Source organism: Epinephelus lanceolatus, chromosome 3, assembly GCF_041903045.1.
Source record: "Epinephelus lanceolatus isolate andai-2023 chromosome 3, ASM4190304v1, whole genome shotgun sequence".
In the NCBI taxonomy this organism is placed as follows: domain Eukaryota; kingdom Metazoa; phylum Chordata; class Actinopteri; order Perciformes; family Serranidae; genus Epinephelus; species Epinephelus lanceolatus.
The window spans coordinates 10,065,963-10,085,508 of record NC_135736.1 but is presented as its reverse complement, the minus strand read 5'-3'; the positions used below and the strand labels follow the sequence as shown (position 1 = coordinate 10,085,508).

At 40.8% G+C, this 19,546-nt stretch overlaps 1 protein-coding gene across 11 annotated transcripts in view; it reads left to right on the top strand.

Moving 5' to 3' along the window:
- Positions 1-19,546, top strand: part of adgrl3.1 (adhesion G protein-coupled receptor L3.1) — a 172,218-nt gene that overhangs the window by 39,873 nt on the left and 112,799 nt on the right. For all 11 annotated transcript variants that reach the window (XM_033624981.2, XM_033624987.2, XM_033624988.2 and 8 more), the window contains exons 3-4: positions 405-570; positions 11,961-12,174. In XM_033624981.2, the coding sequence (XP_033480872.2) occupies positions 411-570; positions 11,961-12,174 (374 nt within the window). In that variant the 5' untranslated portion in view covers positions 405-410. The remainder of the gene's footprint in view (positions 1-404; positions 571-11,960; positions 12,175-19,546) is intronic.

The window sequence follows — 19,546 nt, the reverse complement described above, 5'->3', positions numbered from 1 at the left end:
ATTTTCCTTTGCTGCGTAAACTTTGTAATAATTGTTTTTTGTTTAAGTCATTTATCTGTAACAATCAGGAAGCTGATTTGTTGTTTAAAAGATGATTTTTACAGACACAAATGCTGCTGTTGCTTCTCTGCTGAAAGTGCTGGATAAACTTAATAAATGTGTGCAATTTCTTTGAAATTGTGAAAATTCATTCACAGTGTAAAAGCAAATGGAATAATTAGAGGTCTAATGGTGGCTGATGATACTTGCATCAGCAGCTAGGAGATATAAATAGTGTGTGTTCTACAGAGTGCATAGGCACGTGCACAGGTGTGTAAATGTCCAGTACACAGAGATAAGGCATCTTGACTTATTTAGATTCAGCATCCAAGTGAACAAATCCTCTCTGTGTGTCAATTTTGCAGGCCTGTATGGTGTCACGAACACTGAGCTGTGAGAAAAACAGCTCACCACAAGACCGTCTGGGCTCAGCAGGAAGTACCTCCATATTTACTTCCAGGTCAACCTCAAACGTCATGTGGACCAGATGCCTGCTCTTCGTCTCGACCTTGTTTGCTCCCATTGCCATTGGTAAGAAACAAGACCACACACAGTGCAGGAGTAAACATACATTTACACCCAGGACAGTGTTTTTGACGCTGTGTCACAGAGGCTGCTGTTTTGCTGGACTGTGATATATGTGGCCTGCTCTATCAAAATCGTTTCTAGATAAACATGGATTTATGTTAATATCCTGATATTTGGTCATTTTGGAGTTTTGATTGATTTTAACTAAACAAAGTCTCGGCTTTCAGAATACAAAACTCCTATTGCTAAATTCACACAATAATTAAATGTTTTTAACCCATAAAGGCATGATATAAAGCTAGCAGTGAACTCTTGTCAACTGCACTTTGGTCCTGTTCATTGCCGCTCTCCCTCCCTCCCTCTTTGTATCCCTGAAATTAGAAATAAAGGCTTAACGTTATAGTAATGAGGCTGGGTCCAGAACAGTGGTATTTTGTCTGATATTACATAAACAAAGTCTTGGCTCTAGAATATTAAAACCCACCGGGTTGCCACCACTTAAGCTAATGTTAGTTCTAAGTGGCTTGGCATCACACATCAAAATATAAATGTTAAAAATGTCAATGTGGACATTTAACATGTTGTTAGCTTGGTTAGAGTCTCCATAATTCAATTGTTCAGTTCATTTTAAAAAAACCATGAGCATCAAAGTATAATTCATTAAGATTTAGAGTGACTCCGTACCTTTGAAGCGGCCAGGAAATCCGAATATGTGTCCATTTCTGGATTATATATTCCCTTAGTCCCTAAGGGTCCATCAATCAAAATATTCAAAATGATTTTTCATTAAAAGTAATCCAAATTAAGAATATTATTATGTAAAGTCAGTGGTAACAGCTGGCTAACTTCGTTCGTCAAATGGACCGTAGTTTTACCAACATAAACAACATTCTCTCATCTTCCTGCACCATGTTGTCAGGTATGCTTCTTTTCATTACCTTGTTGGTAGACTTGCACCAATTACAATTTTTTTGGCCAATACCTATTTCCGATTTGCAGAGTGTTTGGATGGCCAATTCCGATTTTGACCAATTCCGATTTAATTTTTTTCAAACCACTTTACAGCACACAAGATATTGCAATATTTTCTCTCTCTCCTTTATTAGAACATTTTAACAGGAAAAAACATAAAATTCACACAGGGCTTTACATCTACAAAATGCAGTGTTATGGACATTCTTATTTTAACAACGAGAACAGGCTGCCATGGAACATTCATATTTGGTACACATTTGAACAGGCTGCCGCTCCCATGAGAATGCTCCCGTCGGTAAGCACACAGACGCAGACACGTGCATCTTTGGCACGCAGACATGCGCCTAGTCAGTTTCAAGCGGCACCGTGCGGCAGCGAGAGCTCCACTCCGTTAAGTTTAACACAGACAATTAACAACTTACACCTTCTCTCTTTTTATGTGTGTGCACTAATGATTACGGTGAGAAGCCGTGTTTACAGATTGTATATGCATATTTGTAAGAACTGAGTGTAAAGCTATTTTTCCTTTTGTTTATTTCAGAAACACACACACACACACACACACACACACACACACACACGCTACACTTGTGAACCTCCTGCATTGAAAATTAAAGTATCCTCTTGACCCTGATTCTCTGGCCAGAATCATTTACTTCATAGTTATCCTACCCAAACCAGTGTGTCCCTGAGGTCTCCTTCCTCACATCGCTCAAGCCTGAGCTGCACTTGTGCGTGTGTGTGCGTGCTGCTGATATTACGCGATGTCAATCGGCGCGGCGGGAATTTGACCGGCGTTTTAAATCGGCATATTTTAGACTGACTGGTCAGTCGCAGGTCATGGCCGATCACGTGAAAACCAACCCAATTCCGAGCACTGGCGATAAATCAGTGCAAGTCTACTTGTTGGCTACCCTGAGCTTTTCTGTGTATTAGTTTTACCCTAGGACAACCCTTAGATTACAACATGTGCTTCCAGTTTGGAATACCAGTGAGCTCTGTCATGTATCTTTGCAGCCACCGTACTGCAAACTTTGAAGGCTTTTTTTTTTTTTTTTTTTTTGTCAAAATCTGTCATTAATATGTACTGTGATGAAAACTCTAAAATGAAAATCCGTTTTCAGGGTGAATGTGACTGAAAATGATGGAGCAGGTCACATGTTGTACAGTGTTGCTAATATTTATGTTCTCTGTATAGAGTGGACAAAATGTTAGTAACAAGTGTGGGCAAGTTCCTTGAGAAAATGCAATCAATTGCTCATTACATATCAATCAATGGAAAAGTAATTACATTGCAAGTCCAAAGTTGTAACTCATCTTCTCACTCATGCAGTAACAGACGATGAGACACTGTGGTTTCACCTGTAGCCAAGTAGCTACTGACCATCAACACATAGCTTAATGTTAGCTCCAGAAAGTGCATGCAACAGTCAGGTGCTCACAATGAAGTTGCATGGGACTCACCCCATCCTTCATGGAAGGATTTTTGACATGTCGCAGTAGGAAAAAACCAGGTGTAAATAATAGAATTAATGTTGGCTGAAATCCATTTATCTGATTCAGTTTCAGGGTCCTGGTATTGTTTGTGCTGGCTCACTGTCAGGCTGTCATGGCTTACTGGGACGCTTGATCAGAACAGAGCCATCTTTAATGTCATTAGTAACATCTGTGCTTTTCCTACTATGACAAGTTCAGATGTGTGCTGAGATAAAGGCTTACTGTGTGAGTTTTTATTTAAAAAGAGATGGTGTTTGTTGCAGCGCTATTCCAACAAGTTGCCTTTCTTTTTCTGTTAACTTTGGATGAGTGTGTACACGCTAGCAGGCATGAATCCACTTAGAAGTACATTTTTACATGTGGTGATGTACAATAAGTTTACGTTCCACATGTTCAGATTTACTTTATAGGCCCGCAACCACAAATTGAAGTAATGATCGCACAGCTTGGACTCCTCATTCACCCCCACACACCCAAGCACTTGCTAGAAACACTGCAGCTGCAAACCCAAGGAAACACTTAACTCACTAACTCCGGCTCATTTACACATATCCTCTATCTTATTACAGTACACATTTATATCTTTCTCTAGCTCTGCTAAGTTGCCTCTCACACACACATTCACACTGCACAAAGACACACACACACACAAACAAACATGCGCGCTCAGTACAGATGCAGCCCCAGTAGGCTGTCTGTATGTTTCCTCCTCTCCCCTGTGACGGTGGGCTTTGAAGACTCCTACAGGGAGCTCTGGCCCACTTGGACTTAATCCTATTAATGGCTGCTGTCAATCACACTGTTGTGAGGAAAAACTGCAACACACGTGCGGATGCATACAACACACACTCATACACACACGCACATACTCAGTTATGTACTGCCTGCTGACATGCATATGCACAAGATATACTTTAAACGCTGCAATACTGTACATCCACAGGGATACAGATCCTCCTTAAAAACAAACACACACACACACACATACACACACGTGCATAAACACACTCCAGCACACACAGGAAGTGCTCAAAGGCAGCCACTTAGACACACAAACACCAAGGGCTTTGCTTTAACACCAAGAGATGAGTTTCAGTCAAAGGTATTTGCATCAGTGTCTAAAGAATAAGTCGACATATGCAAATCACGCTGTTTATACTTAGCAAGGATTAGTTGAAACAAAGACAGTTTAGCTTGAGGACACACAGCAGCAAGCACTCCATCTTTTCCACCGAGCCGTGTCTTGTCATTATTTCAGGGTTATGTGAAGACAAATAAAGGAGAATAGGAAAGCATGGATTTTTTTTTGAACAAAAATCACAGAAAATGTATTTTTTCTGGGGTTTAGAGTATATTTCTGGCACGGACACTGTTTACCCTGATGGGATGGACTTGTTGATCATGTTGCCGCAGGAAAAAATGCTGTGAAAATGCGAACGTCGCTGCAGAAGACCTCATACAAACTATAGACAATTCACAGTATTAAAGGAATACTGCAGCCCAAGAATGATCCTTTGCATGTCAGTTATTCACCCCCTGTTACTTTGAATTCAGGAAGAAAACTTTGTTTTTGTCACATGCCTCCACCGTAAACGAAGAATAAAAATAATGTGAACATTCTTGATATATTGAAGTCATTGGGGTCCATGCTTAACAACAGCAAAACTATAGCAAAACACCCATATACAAACTCTTACACAATTTGTGCAGTGTAATCCATGTCTAATTTATCCAGTGGTATGCTCAGTAAAACACATGCATGCTGAACTGAAAGTGAAACTTTCCAGCCAGACTCCATTACTAAGGTTTATTTTTTTAGTGAAAATGCCTGTATGTGGTAAAATCAATGTCTCCTTTATCTAGTTGTATGCTCAGTACCCAAGCATTTTTGCTAAAATCGTAACATTTTAAAACACTTCCACATGAACAGTCTCAGGAACAGACAAATAGTGTGCTGTGCTGTTTATGGCGGGGTTCCTACGGAGTATGAAAGAGTATGGAATTCGATTTTAGTAATTTCCAGGTTGGAAAAGTATGGAAAAAAAGAGCATAGAAAAATAATTGTATTTCTACACTACTGTCACAGTTCTCTTTTCTACAATATAACATCCATCCATTTTCTAACTGCTTATCCTCTTGGGGGTCGCCTGTCCCAGCTGACATGGGGCGAGAGGCGGGGTACACCCTATGCCAGACTATCGCAGGGCTAACACCTAGAGACAGACAACCATTCACACCTATGAACAATTTTTACAGTCATCAATTAACCTATCCCCAACGTGTGGGAGGAAGCCGGAGTACCTGAAGAAAGCCCACGCTGATACAGGGAGAACATGCAAACTCCGCACAGAAGGGCTTCCGCACCCGGGATTGAACCAGGAGTCCTCTTGCTGTGAGGCGACAATGCTAACCACCACTGCACCTTGCCGCCTGCCCCTACAATATAACATTCAGATTTAAAATAAAAATAAATTGCTCATACAGTCAGAGCATTTTTCAGTGTTTGGAGCAGGTAACTAGTGCAGCCAAAATGTTGACCACATTTTGTGAGAGAGTGCAAGTTTGATGTGAAAGCAAGGCAAGAAGTACACAGAACTGCATCTTTACCTGTTTTTCATAGCCTGCAAAACAGCTATGCTCCAAATGCTTTATGACTGAACCAAATCTGGACTTCCATGACAAAATTAGTTTGAAAATGCAGAAAGAAAATGCAGCAATATCTTTGAATTGTATAAATATATAGCATTACAAATAACCAAATATAGATTGTCTGAACATTTATGAGATATGCAGTGTTGTAATTATCAAACAAGTACACAGACTACACTGCTGGGTAAGGAAACCATACCTTTATAATTGCGATCATCGTTGTTTCCATGAACACGGTGATTAAACTATGACTACTGAAAAATATGTGGGAAACAATAATACATTATTACTTATTCAATATGTTAAGGGGAAATAATACAGCTGAAGGTAGCACTGGTTTGTTTACTCTTTATCTGGGCACAGTCTGACAGTGGAATGTTGTCCAACTTTCCCATGTTGAATTTTGGACTGAACAGCCACAATGAGTAAATACAAGTTTTCTGAAGGCTGGCTTGAATATCTCAAAGGGATAAGGATTTCAAATTGGAAAAGAAAGCCATAGATTCAAAACTTTGTGTAAAACTGTTAGACATCTCCAACATAGTTGAGGTGGGAATGAACCATATGCAAGGGCAAAAAGCACTGTTGTCTTGGTACAGCATCCTCTGCACCCAGAGTCATGATGCTTTTGACCTGGCCCAACCCAATGTGAAAAATCTACAGAGAACTGTGGAAATAAGTAGGTAATTCTTAATGGAAAATGTCCAGGCTGTTGTCATTCTATATTTTTATGGTCAACAAATACCATGAAAAGACAGACAACATATTAGTCCATTTCTCAATACTTTCTGTCCCTGTTTGTGGCACTCAGCCCCAAAGCTGTTTATTCCTACTAAAAACAAACATGTTTTTAATGAGAGTAAATCCTTAAAGCAGCTGGGCGCTGCAGTTTTTAGAAATGCTACTCAAACAGGAGTAAATGGTGCATTTGTTGGGGACTATTTTTTAGCAGTGGAGTAATACATCGCAAAGTAAAGAACATTTCCATCTTAATAATGAAACATGTCAACCGAAGCAACGGTGTACCTCTATTATGTGTTTTTAATAGTTTTCTGGACGATAATAGGAGAAACATCTGCACACTCTGATCCGAGCAATATTCATTTGTTGAGGAAACTTTTCAGTCTGGATCTTTTTTTTTTATAGTCCCAAGGGAAGGGCGTCCTTAACCAAAAGGTTGCCTCAATAAAACTGCACAGACTTGAAGTTGTGGGTGGTTTTCCTATCATACATCGAGTCCAGCAAGCCTTCATTTGGTGAGCGGGGGTCTTTATATACTGAACATAAATAGATTTTGAACAACAATGGAGCTTTATAGCATAGAGGGAAAGCTATCAGGTTTTGGCTACAGTATTGCTTTTTTTTATTGACTGCAAGAAAAACAAAGAATATCGCCAGCCTTATCCTTTAAAATAGATTTTCACGCTTTAAAAAATGTGGTGTTTTTGTTTTAACTCACAAGACCCACATTGCAGACACCGGCACCGGCCAAATGCTTTGGCAGTTCAAGTGAGAGATCACCTTTTAAATCTCTCTCCTCGTCCCTCTCACCCTCTCCTTCTCCTTCTTTCCATCTATCCACCTCTTTCGCCACTCTCTTGTTCTTGGCCCAAATGTAAAAATCGATATCCTTTTGTTTCAGCCCCCTGAGGCAATGAGAGTGTCTGAATAAGATTGTCTGTACTGTCTGCGGCTGCCAACTTTCTGTCACCACTTACACAACTAATGACAGGCACATTAACATGCACTTGCCAGCTCACACACGTTATTGCATGTGTGCAAAGACAAAGGGCTAAATGCTGGCGCGTGCGAGAGTTTATGTGCGGATTATGTGTCTGTACCAAGAGTTGCTGCACATGAAAAATGAAAATGCATGAAAAAAAAGGCGACAGAATATGTGTGGAGTGAGGCAGGTTAAACCAGTGCATGTTTTATAGGCAGCTGATATAAATAGATGAATTAGGCGGTGACAGACAGGACAGGACGCAGCACTCCAGTCAGACCATTTACTGCTGCTTATCAAGGCAGAGGAGCTTTTTAATTGGAATACAGATAGACCCCCTATTTGAATTGTGTGTGCTAGTGTGTGTGTTTGTGTCATAATGCTCTCTTTATGCCCAGCGGGGAGCCTGTAAGGCAACACTGTAAGACATCTGATCCAAAGCCAGTCTAGACAGCTGCCTTACAATACGGTGTATTGATCCCCTCACACTTCAATTAACCCGCTCTTCAAAATTTACATTCGTGCTCACGAAGGCGGACATGATGCCGCTTTTGAGAAACTAATAAACCAACACTCATATTAACCCAATAATGACCCACTGCCCTAAGCACTCGGCTCTCCCACACATAAAAAAGTCCTTCAAATCCTCGTCCACCGCTGAGACACACATCCTATCCGAATGTGTGCTTAAAGTCTAATCATAGCCTGCAGTGTGTGTGTGTGTGTGTGTGTGTGTGCGCGCAGGCGTGTGTGTTCATTAGAAAGGACATTTTCGGTAAATGTCACTTATATATCAGTCTTATCTCTAAGCTAGCGCCTGCCATTATCAATGTAGTGCCCTCAGGTACCAGCAGCACACAGATTTCTTCCTCTACATGTCATCACTCATCACGTTTGTGTGTGTGTGTGTGTGTGTGTGTGTGTGTGTGTGTTGTTGCGTGATGTTGTGAAGGGCAGTATTAAGTAGAGCCCGGGCAGAGTGTCATTGAGCTCATTCAGATTCTTTGCTGCATTCGTGTAACCATGACGCTCCTCCAGCCAATGAGAGAGCCAAGGGAGGGAGGACAGGGTTGCTATGGTTATCCTGACAGGGTGAGCAAGGAAGGTGGTGCTGTGCCTCACTTTAAGGGATGTTGTAGGTCTGTGTGTAGGTAGTTGTCCGTTCACTGAACGTGTGTGGTCATACATGCACATGTGTGTGTCAACTAAAGTAAAAATAAAAGTGACAGAACAACAAGCAGTCACCATCACCGCGTCTGTGGCCACAAACTACAGACTTAATATATTCCTTTATTCGACTGGGACAATGCATATTATGTATATTGCGCCGGATATATCTGATAATAACATTCTCAGATGAAGCCCTTGGGCAGAAGTAGCCAATGACGCACAATATGAAGCCGTGTGAAATCAAACACAATAAAATCTACATTACAATTACAGTAGGGCGAGGTGATGACAAAAGCGAACAACACAAGTGAACACCTCAGCTGATAAGCTATCTATCAAGGGATGATGGCTGATGCTCCCAGGGCTCGCTGCTCTCAGGAACAGAGAATAACAACATCCAAGCTACACCACAACAACTACAATCCCTGGAAACATCCAGCCTCACACACCTAGTCTAATCATAAGACTATATATATCTAGTATCTAATGTGTTCATGAACACACAATTGAACAGGCAAGGATACATAAAAAAGACACATTTGTGTGACATATTCTTTCGTTATGAATGTAGAATCAGCGCAGGTGGCATTTTTTAGATTTTGGGTAACAATGGCTTTTTTATGGGACAGCTGTTGGAGCATATAATTGTCAGCAGGATATATCAGGATGCCAGAATGTTGGTTGAGTAGATCTGTAGATTTTTTTAAATTTTTTTTGGAAAGATAGGTTTTTGGGAGGGGGGTTTGTCCACCACCACCTCCCTTGTTTAGAGGATTAAATTTATTATTTTTCAAATTAGAAGCCAATGAGGGAAATTAAGATTCAACAGAAGTCTTTGGTGCTTGGACACTAGGGGGATATTTTGTGATCGAGGGACATCTGAGCGGCAGCAAGATAAATCCCTCCATAAAGTCCAGACACCGATGGTGGTGGTGGCTGATGACTCTGAGGCTGCTGACTGCTGAGGCCGATGAGGCTGATGAATGAAAGACTAGGTGGTGATGGGGAGGTGAGGGTGCGCATGACAGCAGCAAGAAAGAACTACGGCAGAGAAAGAACCATATTTAAAATGAGGAGCAGTGAGATGATAGGCTGACAGAGAAGGTGTGGAGCGTCATTACTTAAAAGAAAAAAAGAAGGAGAAGAAAGAAGACGGGCTGGATTTTATTTCTTTTTTTTTTCTAGCAATATCTTTTAACACATTCATCAGTTTAAAAAAAAACAAGAAGTAATACAAACCTCTGTTTTGAATTAGTTAGATAAATTAAATAATTTATTAATAATATACTATTAAAAATAGCAAAGGATCATGTTCTTAGGACAAATACTCTAATAAAATAAGTACCACATACAGGAAAAATACAAAAAAATGAAAAACAGACTGACCACATGAGATCAATATTTCCTGATATAAAGCAAAAAATCTCTGCTGTGAAAAACATCTGAAGTGTGAGGCAGAGGCAAAGCTGCAAGCTCATATTCTCTTGAAGCACACATTTTATTTATTTATGTCAAAGGCTGCACATTTTCTCATCATCGCAATGTCAATTTCCGCAATAAAATCATCAGGAAGCACTGTGATATTTCATTCAGGAATTTTTTTTTGAGTCAGTTGAAAGAAAGTATCAGTAGAAAACTGCTTTTTAAAATGGAACTATCATCCTTGTGTTATTTTTGTTATTTTTTATTGGTGCCTTTTCTGCTTAGTTCAATGTCCAATTTGTTAAATAAAAGAATTCTGGAAATAGTGTCCTTCCATTTTTTTATAAATTCAATGAATTGTTGTATTTTAGCAGTATTTGAAAGCAGCAACAAGGCAGGACTTATTACACTTTAAAACTACAGTTGGTAACTTTTGTGAAAATAACTTTTTCACTATTTGCTGAAACTGTCTCTATGTCCACACGGTAGTATGCAAGACAGATGATCTGTGAAAAAATGATGTTCCTCCTCTGTCTTGTAGTGGCATTTGCATTAATCCACCAAATCCACTGAAGAAAAACAATCAATCAGACCTGAGGAGTCTCGAACACAGCTGGCAATCACCATGCGGGAACTGTGTTCAGACAAACTAGGCAGCACTGATCAAATATGTATCAAGATCTGTTACTGCATTTCCTAATTCTTACCTCAGATGAGACATATTTTAGTGTACTGTTTAGCTGTAAAATGAGAAAGTTTTGCTCTGGCCGGTGGGCGGTGCTTTGTTTTGGTTCAACTTTTTTCAACATGGTGGCTGGGTCAAAAATGCCATTCGAAGCACTACAAGGAGGAGGATCGTCATTTTTTCCGTGACCCTCAAGAGGATAAGCAGTTAGAAAATGGGTGGATGGTTATCATACTGTGTACATTTGCTTACGATATTGAAAAAAAAAAATTGGACAATGATCTCCCCTTTATTTTAGTTATTTTCTAAGGTGAGACTATTTACACAAATTTCCATTAACAAAATGATTTCAAGTTTCAATTATAGTAATACAACATTTTTTCAAGTAATATTGTTATCATAATATTCAACAATGTTATTGCATATCGCATATTTTCCTCATACCATGCAGCTCTGTTCATATATATGTATTTTTTGGCTGCACAGTGTGGTGTCTTGGAATTTGATGGGACTATCAAAAGCCCCATCATATGCCGTGTCTCTCTGCACCACAGGTGAGAAATGTGGTGCAAAAGCTGCTGCTGTTTCCCTTTGTGCAGACTGCCAGACATTCAGGTTATAGGATATCCAGACATAATTAGTCAATGGCAGCTTGATTGCTGTTTGGTCTTGCAGATGTTTCATCATCTAAGAGCCTTCATCAGTTCTACTCATTAAACAAGCAAGGAAGCAACGCAACAGCAAAAGGATCTGGGACAGATCACTAGCTTCAGTCTCATTGGAATTAATGACATGTTTCCTCTTTCACTATAGTGAGAGTGGATGTATGCATCAAATTTGCAACTTCTGAGAATAATTAGGCATTGCCATCTTTGAATAATCTCTGCAGCACTAAATGCCTGTTGAAATTGCCAGGCAATTACTCTCTATCTAGAGTGATGTCGAAAACTGCTAACTGCAAAACAGTAATTACCAAGTCGGTTCACTTGCGACAGTGGACATGCCCTTATGAATAATCTTCTGTGATGCTATTGTTTTCATATAGTGTGGATAATTAGTCTATATGACAAGGGTACAAATGCAGTCTTAGTTGAACACAATCTGTGCTTGTACAATTTAGTCCTCCAGTGAACATATTTTAAAGACAGCTCAACAAATAAGTCTAGTTTGTACGTATTTCAGTAGGCAGAGGAGACAGCTACAGTATCATTATATCAAACATCTTTATGTGTGTGTGTGTGTGTGTGTGTGTGTGTGTGTTTGTGTGTCCAGCCTATGGCCGTGCCCCTATCCCCATGGCGGTGGTGCGGAGGGAGCTGTCCTGTGAGTCCTACCCCATCGAGCTGCGCTGCCCGGGCACAGATGTCATCATGATTGAGAGCGCCAACTACGGCCGCACCGATGACAAGATCTGCGACTCGGACCCCGCCCAGATGGAGAACACTCGGTGTTACCTGCCTGATGCATACAAGATCATGTCACTCAGGTCAGTACGCAGTGTGTGTGTGTGTTCCTGCGTTTGAGTCCTGCCATGTGTCTGATGCTTCTACAAAGCTACAAAAAAAAAGTTTTCCTGAAGTCTCTAATTTTGAGAGTACTGTAGAATAAAATTGGACACCCACAGTGAAAAAATAATTTAGTGCATTGCTCATAGACAGTTGACATAGTCGCTGTGGCGTCACCCATTGAGTTGTAGACTCCTGTTTTAAAGCCTCGTGTTTGGCATTTTGGCCATCACCCACTTGGATTTTTGGAGCAGGAAGTGACTATATTTGGACAAGAAGGTGGAGATAACTGTAACCTAGCTGCTAGCTTGGTTAGCAGGATACATTTACAGCTATTAACTGTGATAGTGCTAATGCTAATTTTCACCTAGCCTAAACCCATTACACAAAATACTTACCAGAAAACTAAATATCCAACTCCTTAGAGCAGGTATGTCCAAATTCCAGCCTGGGGGCCAATTGTGGCTCTTGAGCCGATTTTAAATGGCTCTCGGCTTGTTTTTTCAAAATATGCTATATGTGGCCCGCCACACAATATTGGCAAGCAAGTTGACATTGCATTTTTTATGTTCATCTAATGATGGCAGGACTATCATACAGTTTGTAGACAGACAGAAAAGAAGGGTTAAGTCTACAGCAAGGGATGCCCACTTTTAGGAGCGGTGGAAAGTTGAATACTTTTTTTATTGAACAGTTGTGTCGGTCTCATTTGTGTGTGTGTGTGTGTGTGTGTGTGTGTGTGTGTGTGTGTGTGTTTTTTGATAACCTATATGATGCGAGAAGCAAGTATTTTCACATTATCTAATCTGGCCCCCATTCAAAAATGTTTGGACACTCCTACCTTAGAGGCTGTTTTGGTACAACCAAATGCTGAACAAGACTTTTTTAGGCGACATAAATGTTACAGTTTACCTTCATGAACTGAAAACTGAAATAGTAACAGCTATGGCTAAGCCTCTACTCTGAGGTTACGGTATGTATGGTTGTCGTGGTGGTAGTGACTTCTCAACAGATGGCACTGACCTTTCATTCAAAGACGCCATGCCTTTAATTATGCATTGAAGCGGGTGAGGTTTATAAAAATTCACCCCTGCACAGTTGTCATGAATGGGAAAATTAGCTATAGGACTGGCTCGCTATTGGAGTCCACCTCAAGTGGCCATCTGAGGAACTGCAGTTTTTTCCATTTTGCGTTCGCTTCATCGGCTTGGTATTGCTTTGTTAATTATGTTGTCCCATGCTATGCCTTTGTGCAAAATATACAACACTGACTCATGGCACAATGAGCTTCAAACAAAATGGGAACACTTGGAATTGTTTCAGTTATTTGCACAGCAGAAGAGACAGGCATCTCTCAGTCCCAGAGATCCCAGCTACTGTAGGTGTGCAGTATCAACTGTTCATTTAGAATTCATCCCGGTAAAGTATCAATGTCAAGTTCTGCATTACCCACACGTTAACCCACTTTCACAAAGTTGACAGGAAACAACAACAGCATGAAAATGACACAACGATGCAGCACACCTGTCAGACGTGGTGTCACAGAAAAAGGTTATGGAAAATCTGTGGAAACTAGTGTAACCTGTGAGCCCCACCCTGTGCAGCTCTGCTGCTCTCAGTTTCTGTACATGCAGTACAATGCCATACAACTGTAGAACCTTATCACACAATGGAAATTGCTCAGGTAACACTTCCTCTACAGCTGGCCAGTGCGATAGCTTCCCTCTCCTGACAGTGCTGTGAGGAGTAACTGAAGCCACGAGGAGCGCTTAACAGAATAAGCAGTTTATCATTGAACCAGGGTTACAATACAGGTTAAATTTGGTTTTTCTTTAATAGCATAGCGATCCCTGAGATGTTCACTTTTACTGCTGTGAGATGCCGACAAAGCCATGAGGACCTGGATCTCACAATTTAAGTTAGATAGGAGTAAGGTATCATAGCTTTGTTATCTAACTATAACCTGGCTTCCAGTCATGTTTAAGATTGACTAACTGATTCTCAGAACATGTCAGTAGGATTTTAGCATGAATTGGTTAGCGTTGTCACCTCACAGCAAGAGGGTTCCTGGTTCGAACCCAGGGTGGGAGAGCACTTCTTCGTGGAGTTTGCATGTTCTTCCTGTGTCACGTAGGTTTTCTCGTACTCCGGCTTCCTCCCACAGTCCAAAGACATGCAGGTTAATTAGTGACTCTAAATTGGCTGTAGGTGTGATGTGAGTGCGAATGGTTGTTTGTCTCTATGTGTCAGTTGGTCTTCTGCCGACTAGACATTTTGTTTGTGTTGTCGTGTGAGTTTTGCATTTGAAAGGGTTAGTTCGGAATCACATGAGTCACACAATAACACCTGGGTCTTCAACAAGGGGTCCATGACCCCCAGGGGGTCTTCAAAGTTACTGCTGAGGGGCCGCCAAATTACCTCCTCGTAATTCAGTTTGTTTTGATTTAAAGTGGGTTTTTTTCCCAAAAAGTAAAATGTGTCTGAAAATACACATTAACATGAATCCATATTATTTGCAAAGATGAACTGGCCTATTCATGAAGCCCATTTAATTTACAGCACACAACATTAATGATGGGCTAACTGTTATTCATGAATCTTTGTGCAGTCATGTGAGCTAGCTAATGCCAAATCACTGTGAGGCACCTTTTTTTCTTTTCACCTATTGGCCAATTAGCTGTATTACTATTCCAAATGTAAAGACAGTCTTATGAGCCACAATGGATCGTTTTGTAACTTTACAAGCGAGAGACTCTGAAACACAGTTCACCTCAGAGACCACTGGTGAAAGTGCAGAGTGTGAGGCTAACACACCTAGCCATGCTACAACTGCTGCTGACTGAAGAGCTACGGGGAAGCACAAAACAGAAGACCTGAAAATACTGAGAGAATTATCTCAAGTCCAACTTAATTTAATACAATAAATGTAGAAGGGGTTCCTGCTACTTCTCTCTTTCAGTTAAGAAGACCTTGGCCTGAAAATGTTTGAAGACCCCTGTGATAACACTAACTAACTAACTGATCGAGGCAGTTGTGGATCACCAGCTGTTCAGTGATCCAAAATTACTGTTTTTTTGTTTGTTTGTTTGTTTGTTTTTTATGGAGTCTGGTGGCTTTGAAGAGAACATAGTTGGGGAACAGAAAAACCAAACTATCCCTTTAAGTCTGCACAGCGGTTGCTCTTCTCCCAAATTACAGATTTATTAACAAGAAATAGAGCGCTGTTTTACTTTTTGAGCGATTTGAATTTTGATCTCGATAAACATTTCATTAACACTTACTCGGTCAACAACGTTCTCATGTTAAGTTTTAGTGGTACTAACTATAATTATGTAGAAGAAGTGTTTTGGTTTTCTGCTAGTCGTATTAGTCTCTTACACCGCTGTGGTCTCTACACCCTTCAGTGCCAACTTAGTATCAGGCAGGTATGATGATGAGCACTAACTGGAAAATAATAGCAGAACAAAAATAGCAATGAGGGGAAAGCAATGCTCTGTGTAATGAGAATGTCTGGATATAAATAATTCATTAATGTCACCATTAGTATCTCAGTTTTTCAGATCACGTGTTCCCCTGACTTTGAGTGCTCTTTCCTGCTGTCCCATTATTTCCTCTCTCATCTTTTTTCTGTCTCAATATTGCTGTCATCTCCCTCTCTCTCGCATGCTCATCTGTCTCTCCATCAAACCACCTGTCTGTGTCATGCGGCGGCGCTCTGATTGCGATTGCTTTGGCCTGGCATCGGTCTCTCCACTCGCTCTGGCAGCTGCAGCTTGTGTGGCCAGTCTCCTACAGCCCTTGCCATCCATAATTTATACACATGCACACACACAGACGCGGATACACACAGCATGTGCCACACACAGCATACACTGCCCAGGGGCTACACCAGACTTTAAGCTCCAATTAGCAGAGCCAGAGGCCAAACTTAATCTTGAGGGATCCTCTGTGGAGGTGACTCAGACCGGAAACAACTGTTTATCACATATATTTTCTGTGAGACTATGTGTTTGCTGCAAGAAACTGTTAGTGAGCCTTTTTGTGTGTGTGTGTGTGTGTGTGTGTGTGTGTGTGTGTGTGCAGTGCTGTATGTGCAAAGACATGCACACAGTGTGTATTAAAAGCATCAGTGTTACACATTAATGCACGCAGTGAATCTTTGATTGTGTGCTCATGCACATGTCTAATGTGCATGCACTTGTTAATGCTTGTTGAAGGCTGCATCAGAGTTTTTTGCACACGTTGCAGTGGGTTCATGTGCTCGTGCATGCGTTTTTAGCTCTTTTCCCATGCTCACCCACACACACACACCTCTTCCTCAGTCTGTTTCAGCCTGTCTGGTTTCCACTCGCTCATTCCCTCTATGTCTGTATCGTCTCTGGTTTTCAAGCCGAGCTCAACTGGCTGATAAAATCAGAGCATGTTCCGCCTGCCCAGTGTTTCCTCAGTATCACATTCTCTCTTTGTTTTCCTCTCTATACCTCTCTCCAAGGCCAAGGAGCGTGTGTGTGTGTTTGTGTGTGTGTGTGTGCACGTATGTTTGTGTGTGCGTGTGTGCTCCCATACCACATAATTGGTCTTGATATCAAAGCCTCATATCTCCAGAGGGTCTCACAAGGCTTCTCAGGCAACCTAGAGAGGACCTGATATCGCTGCATTTCCCAGATTATCTCCCCACTGGGATACACTGGGCTGAAGGGGAAACGAAGCCGTGGCCATGAAAGTTACGCTTAATCTGTTTTAGCGATACACTGGCCTCAGTTCAATAGCTCACTCTGTTTTATCGTGTTTTGAACTGAAATGCCTCTATTTCAAAATGGCTACTGAGCATTCTTTGTTTTAAGCAGTGGTGGGTAGAGTACTGAAAATCTATACTCAAGTAAAAGTATAATTACTCCCATAATAATTGTACTCAAGTAGAATTACCATCTGACAAACATACTCAAGTAAAGAGGAACCAAGTTAATATATTAATCAAAGGACTCAAAGTTACTTTCCAGTTTTGACTTTAAGCTTGTGTGGGCCAGTGCAAGATAGTGAAAAATCAACACTTGTTGCTTTGACATACAGGCAACACTGTTGCCAGCAGCTTACAGCAGTTACCCTTTTACAGTACCTTTCCTGTAATGATGTTTTACAGTAAAACAGCTTTACTGTAAATATGTTTTATGGTGGGTTTATCTGAAATTTTCTTGTATCTAACAGTCAAAACTTACAGCAAAGGCTAACAGTGTTGAGCAGGTAGGCTAATCAAACAGTTAATATATCAACGATGCAGATACACAAGAGGGAGTGTAGATTATCACAGCCCTGCTGATGTGGGTACAACGGCACAGCCTCAGGTGTGCTTTGGTTTTCTTTATAAAACTGCACTACCAACACTATTTATTAGTTAACTGTAAAAAGGAACAGCAGCTCATTTGTTTGTTTATTTATTGAACCATTTATTTGGCTCTGCCGACACAAATAGTTTGGCAACTCAACTGTTGCCAAGCAACACATATAAACCTTCCTGCACACTAGCTTGCTACTTTGTGTTGGTCTACATGTTCCCGCAGGCCAGCTACTGTCATAGGCTACATTTATCTGTAGGTGTATGTTATTGAGTCTGATGTCAAATGAGCACACCTTGAGGTTTATAGTGAAATATCCAGTGCAAAGTTACAGTCGGTAACTTTAATATTAACTTTTTGCTGTATTTTCTGAAACTATCACTGCATTCACACAGAAAACATGAGACAGGAAAAGAAAATTATATTCCTCTGCCTCCTCATTTGGCTTCCAATGGCATGTTGGAAAACAACCAATTGGAGCAGAGGAGTCTCAAAGGCAGCTGTCAATCAGGTCAGTCACTGCTCATAAACTGCAATTAAACTGTCAAACTAGGCAGCGCTGTTCAAATATGAATGGAGATTCTGTTACTGCATTGCCTTTTTCTTGCCTCAAATGTTTTCAGAAACAAATTTTAGTGCACTGTTTAGCTGTAAAATGAAAAAGTCTGTGACCTGGCCACCATGTTGGAAACAGTCAAGCCAGAATGAAGCACCGCCCTCTGGCTGGTGCAAACTTTCTGATTTTACAGCTAAGCCGTGCACAAAATGATGTTTCTGAAAACGTTTGAGGCAAGAAATAGGTGATGCAGTAACAGAATCTTGATTCATATTTATTCAGCCCTTCCTAATTTGACAGTTTGACTGCAGTTAACAAGCCTGGATCGACATGACTGACAGCTGCCTTGGAGACTCCTCAGCTTTTATTGGTTTTTTAGTTCATGCTCAGTACGGCCATTAGAAGCACTATGAGGCGTGAGAGTAGGCAGAGAAATGTGACATGATTCTGTCTTGCATACTGTTTTCAAGACACAGTGACAATTTCAACAAATGTGACAAAAAGTTATTTTTAAAAAAGTTATCAGCTTTATTGTAATGAGCGCACAGTTGCACAAACTGGACTGAAATAGAACGCTCCATTCCTTCATACAATAGCGCTCTCATTTTAGTGTAGGGCTTCAGATTGGATTTACAAACACACCCATTAATTAATCTACCAGTGTTAAAGAAGTAATAAAAGGGAAATGTAGAGAAGTAAAAAGCAGATTACTGGCTCAAAAATGTACCTAAGTAAAGAGTAAATGTACAGCTTGAAAAAGGAACATGAAAAGTAGTTACAGCTTACTTCCATTTTATTCAGGTTTTATCTTTATTTAATGAGAAACATGTACGTTTCCATTATTTTTGTTTTATTGGCACGCCCCACTGGCTCAAGTCACCTTCACCACACTCTATATGTGTTTTCCTAAAAAACAGGATCAATTTCATTGTATTTTTCAAAGCAGCCGAGTTGGCTGCAGCCAGGGTGTGGCTGGGTTGAGCATACATTAAAGTGTCACTGGGGAGAGTTATATCAGTACAACAGAAGCATTTGAAGGTTTGGGTTGTTCAATTCTGCACAGGGAGAGTGCTGCGAGCCAAAATGGTGGAATGCCTGCGAGTTATAGCGATCCATTGACATAAAAGTGACTTGATGGCTTCTACGGAGATGCTTCACAATGCACTCCTTGTCCCTTACTGATATTTGAGTGCTTCAAGGACCGAGTACCTTTCAGCGCACTCTCCCTTATTCTCTCTCTCGATCTCACACACATGCATTCAGGCACTTGAGTGTGGACACTGAAGAATGTCTAGAGACGATGCACACAAACTTTGTTTTTCTGCCACAGCTTCCATGTTAGAAAATTACTTCTGGACTTCAAACAGACTTCCCCCCTGACACCTCTCCCACCTTGTCACCTTGTTTGCCCTTCTCCCTTTCTTTCTCTTTGTTGCTCCCCCCTTTTCTCCCCCTTCCCATCCT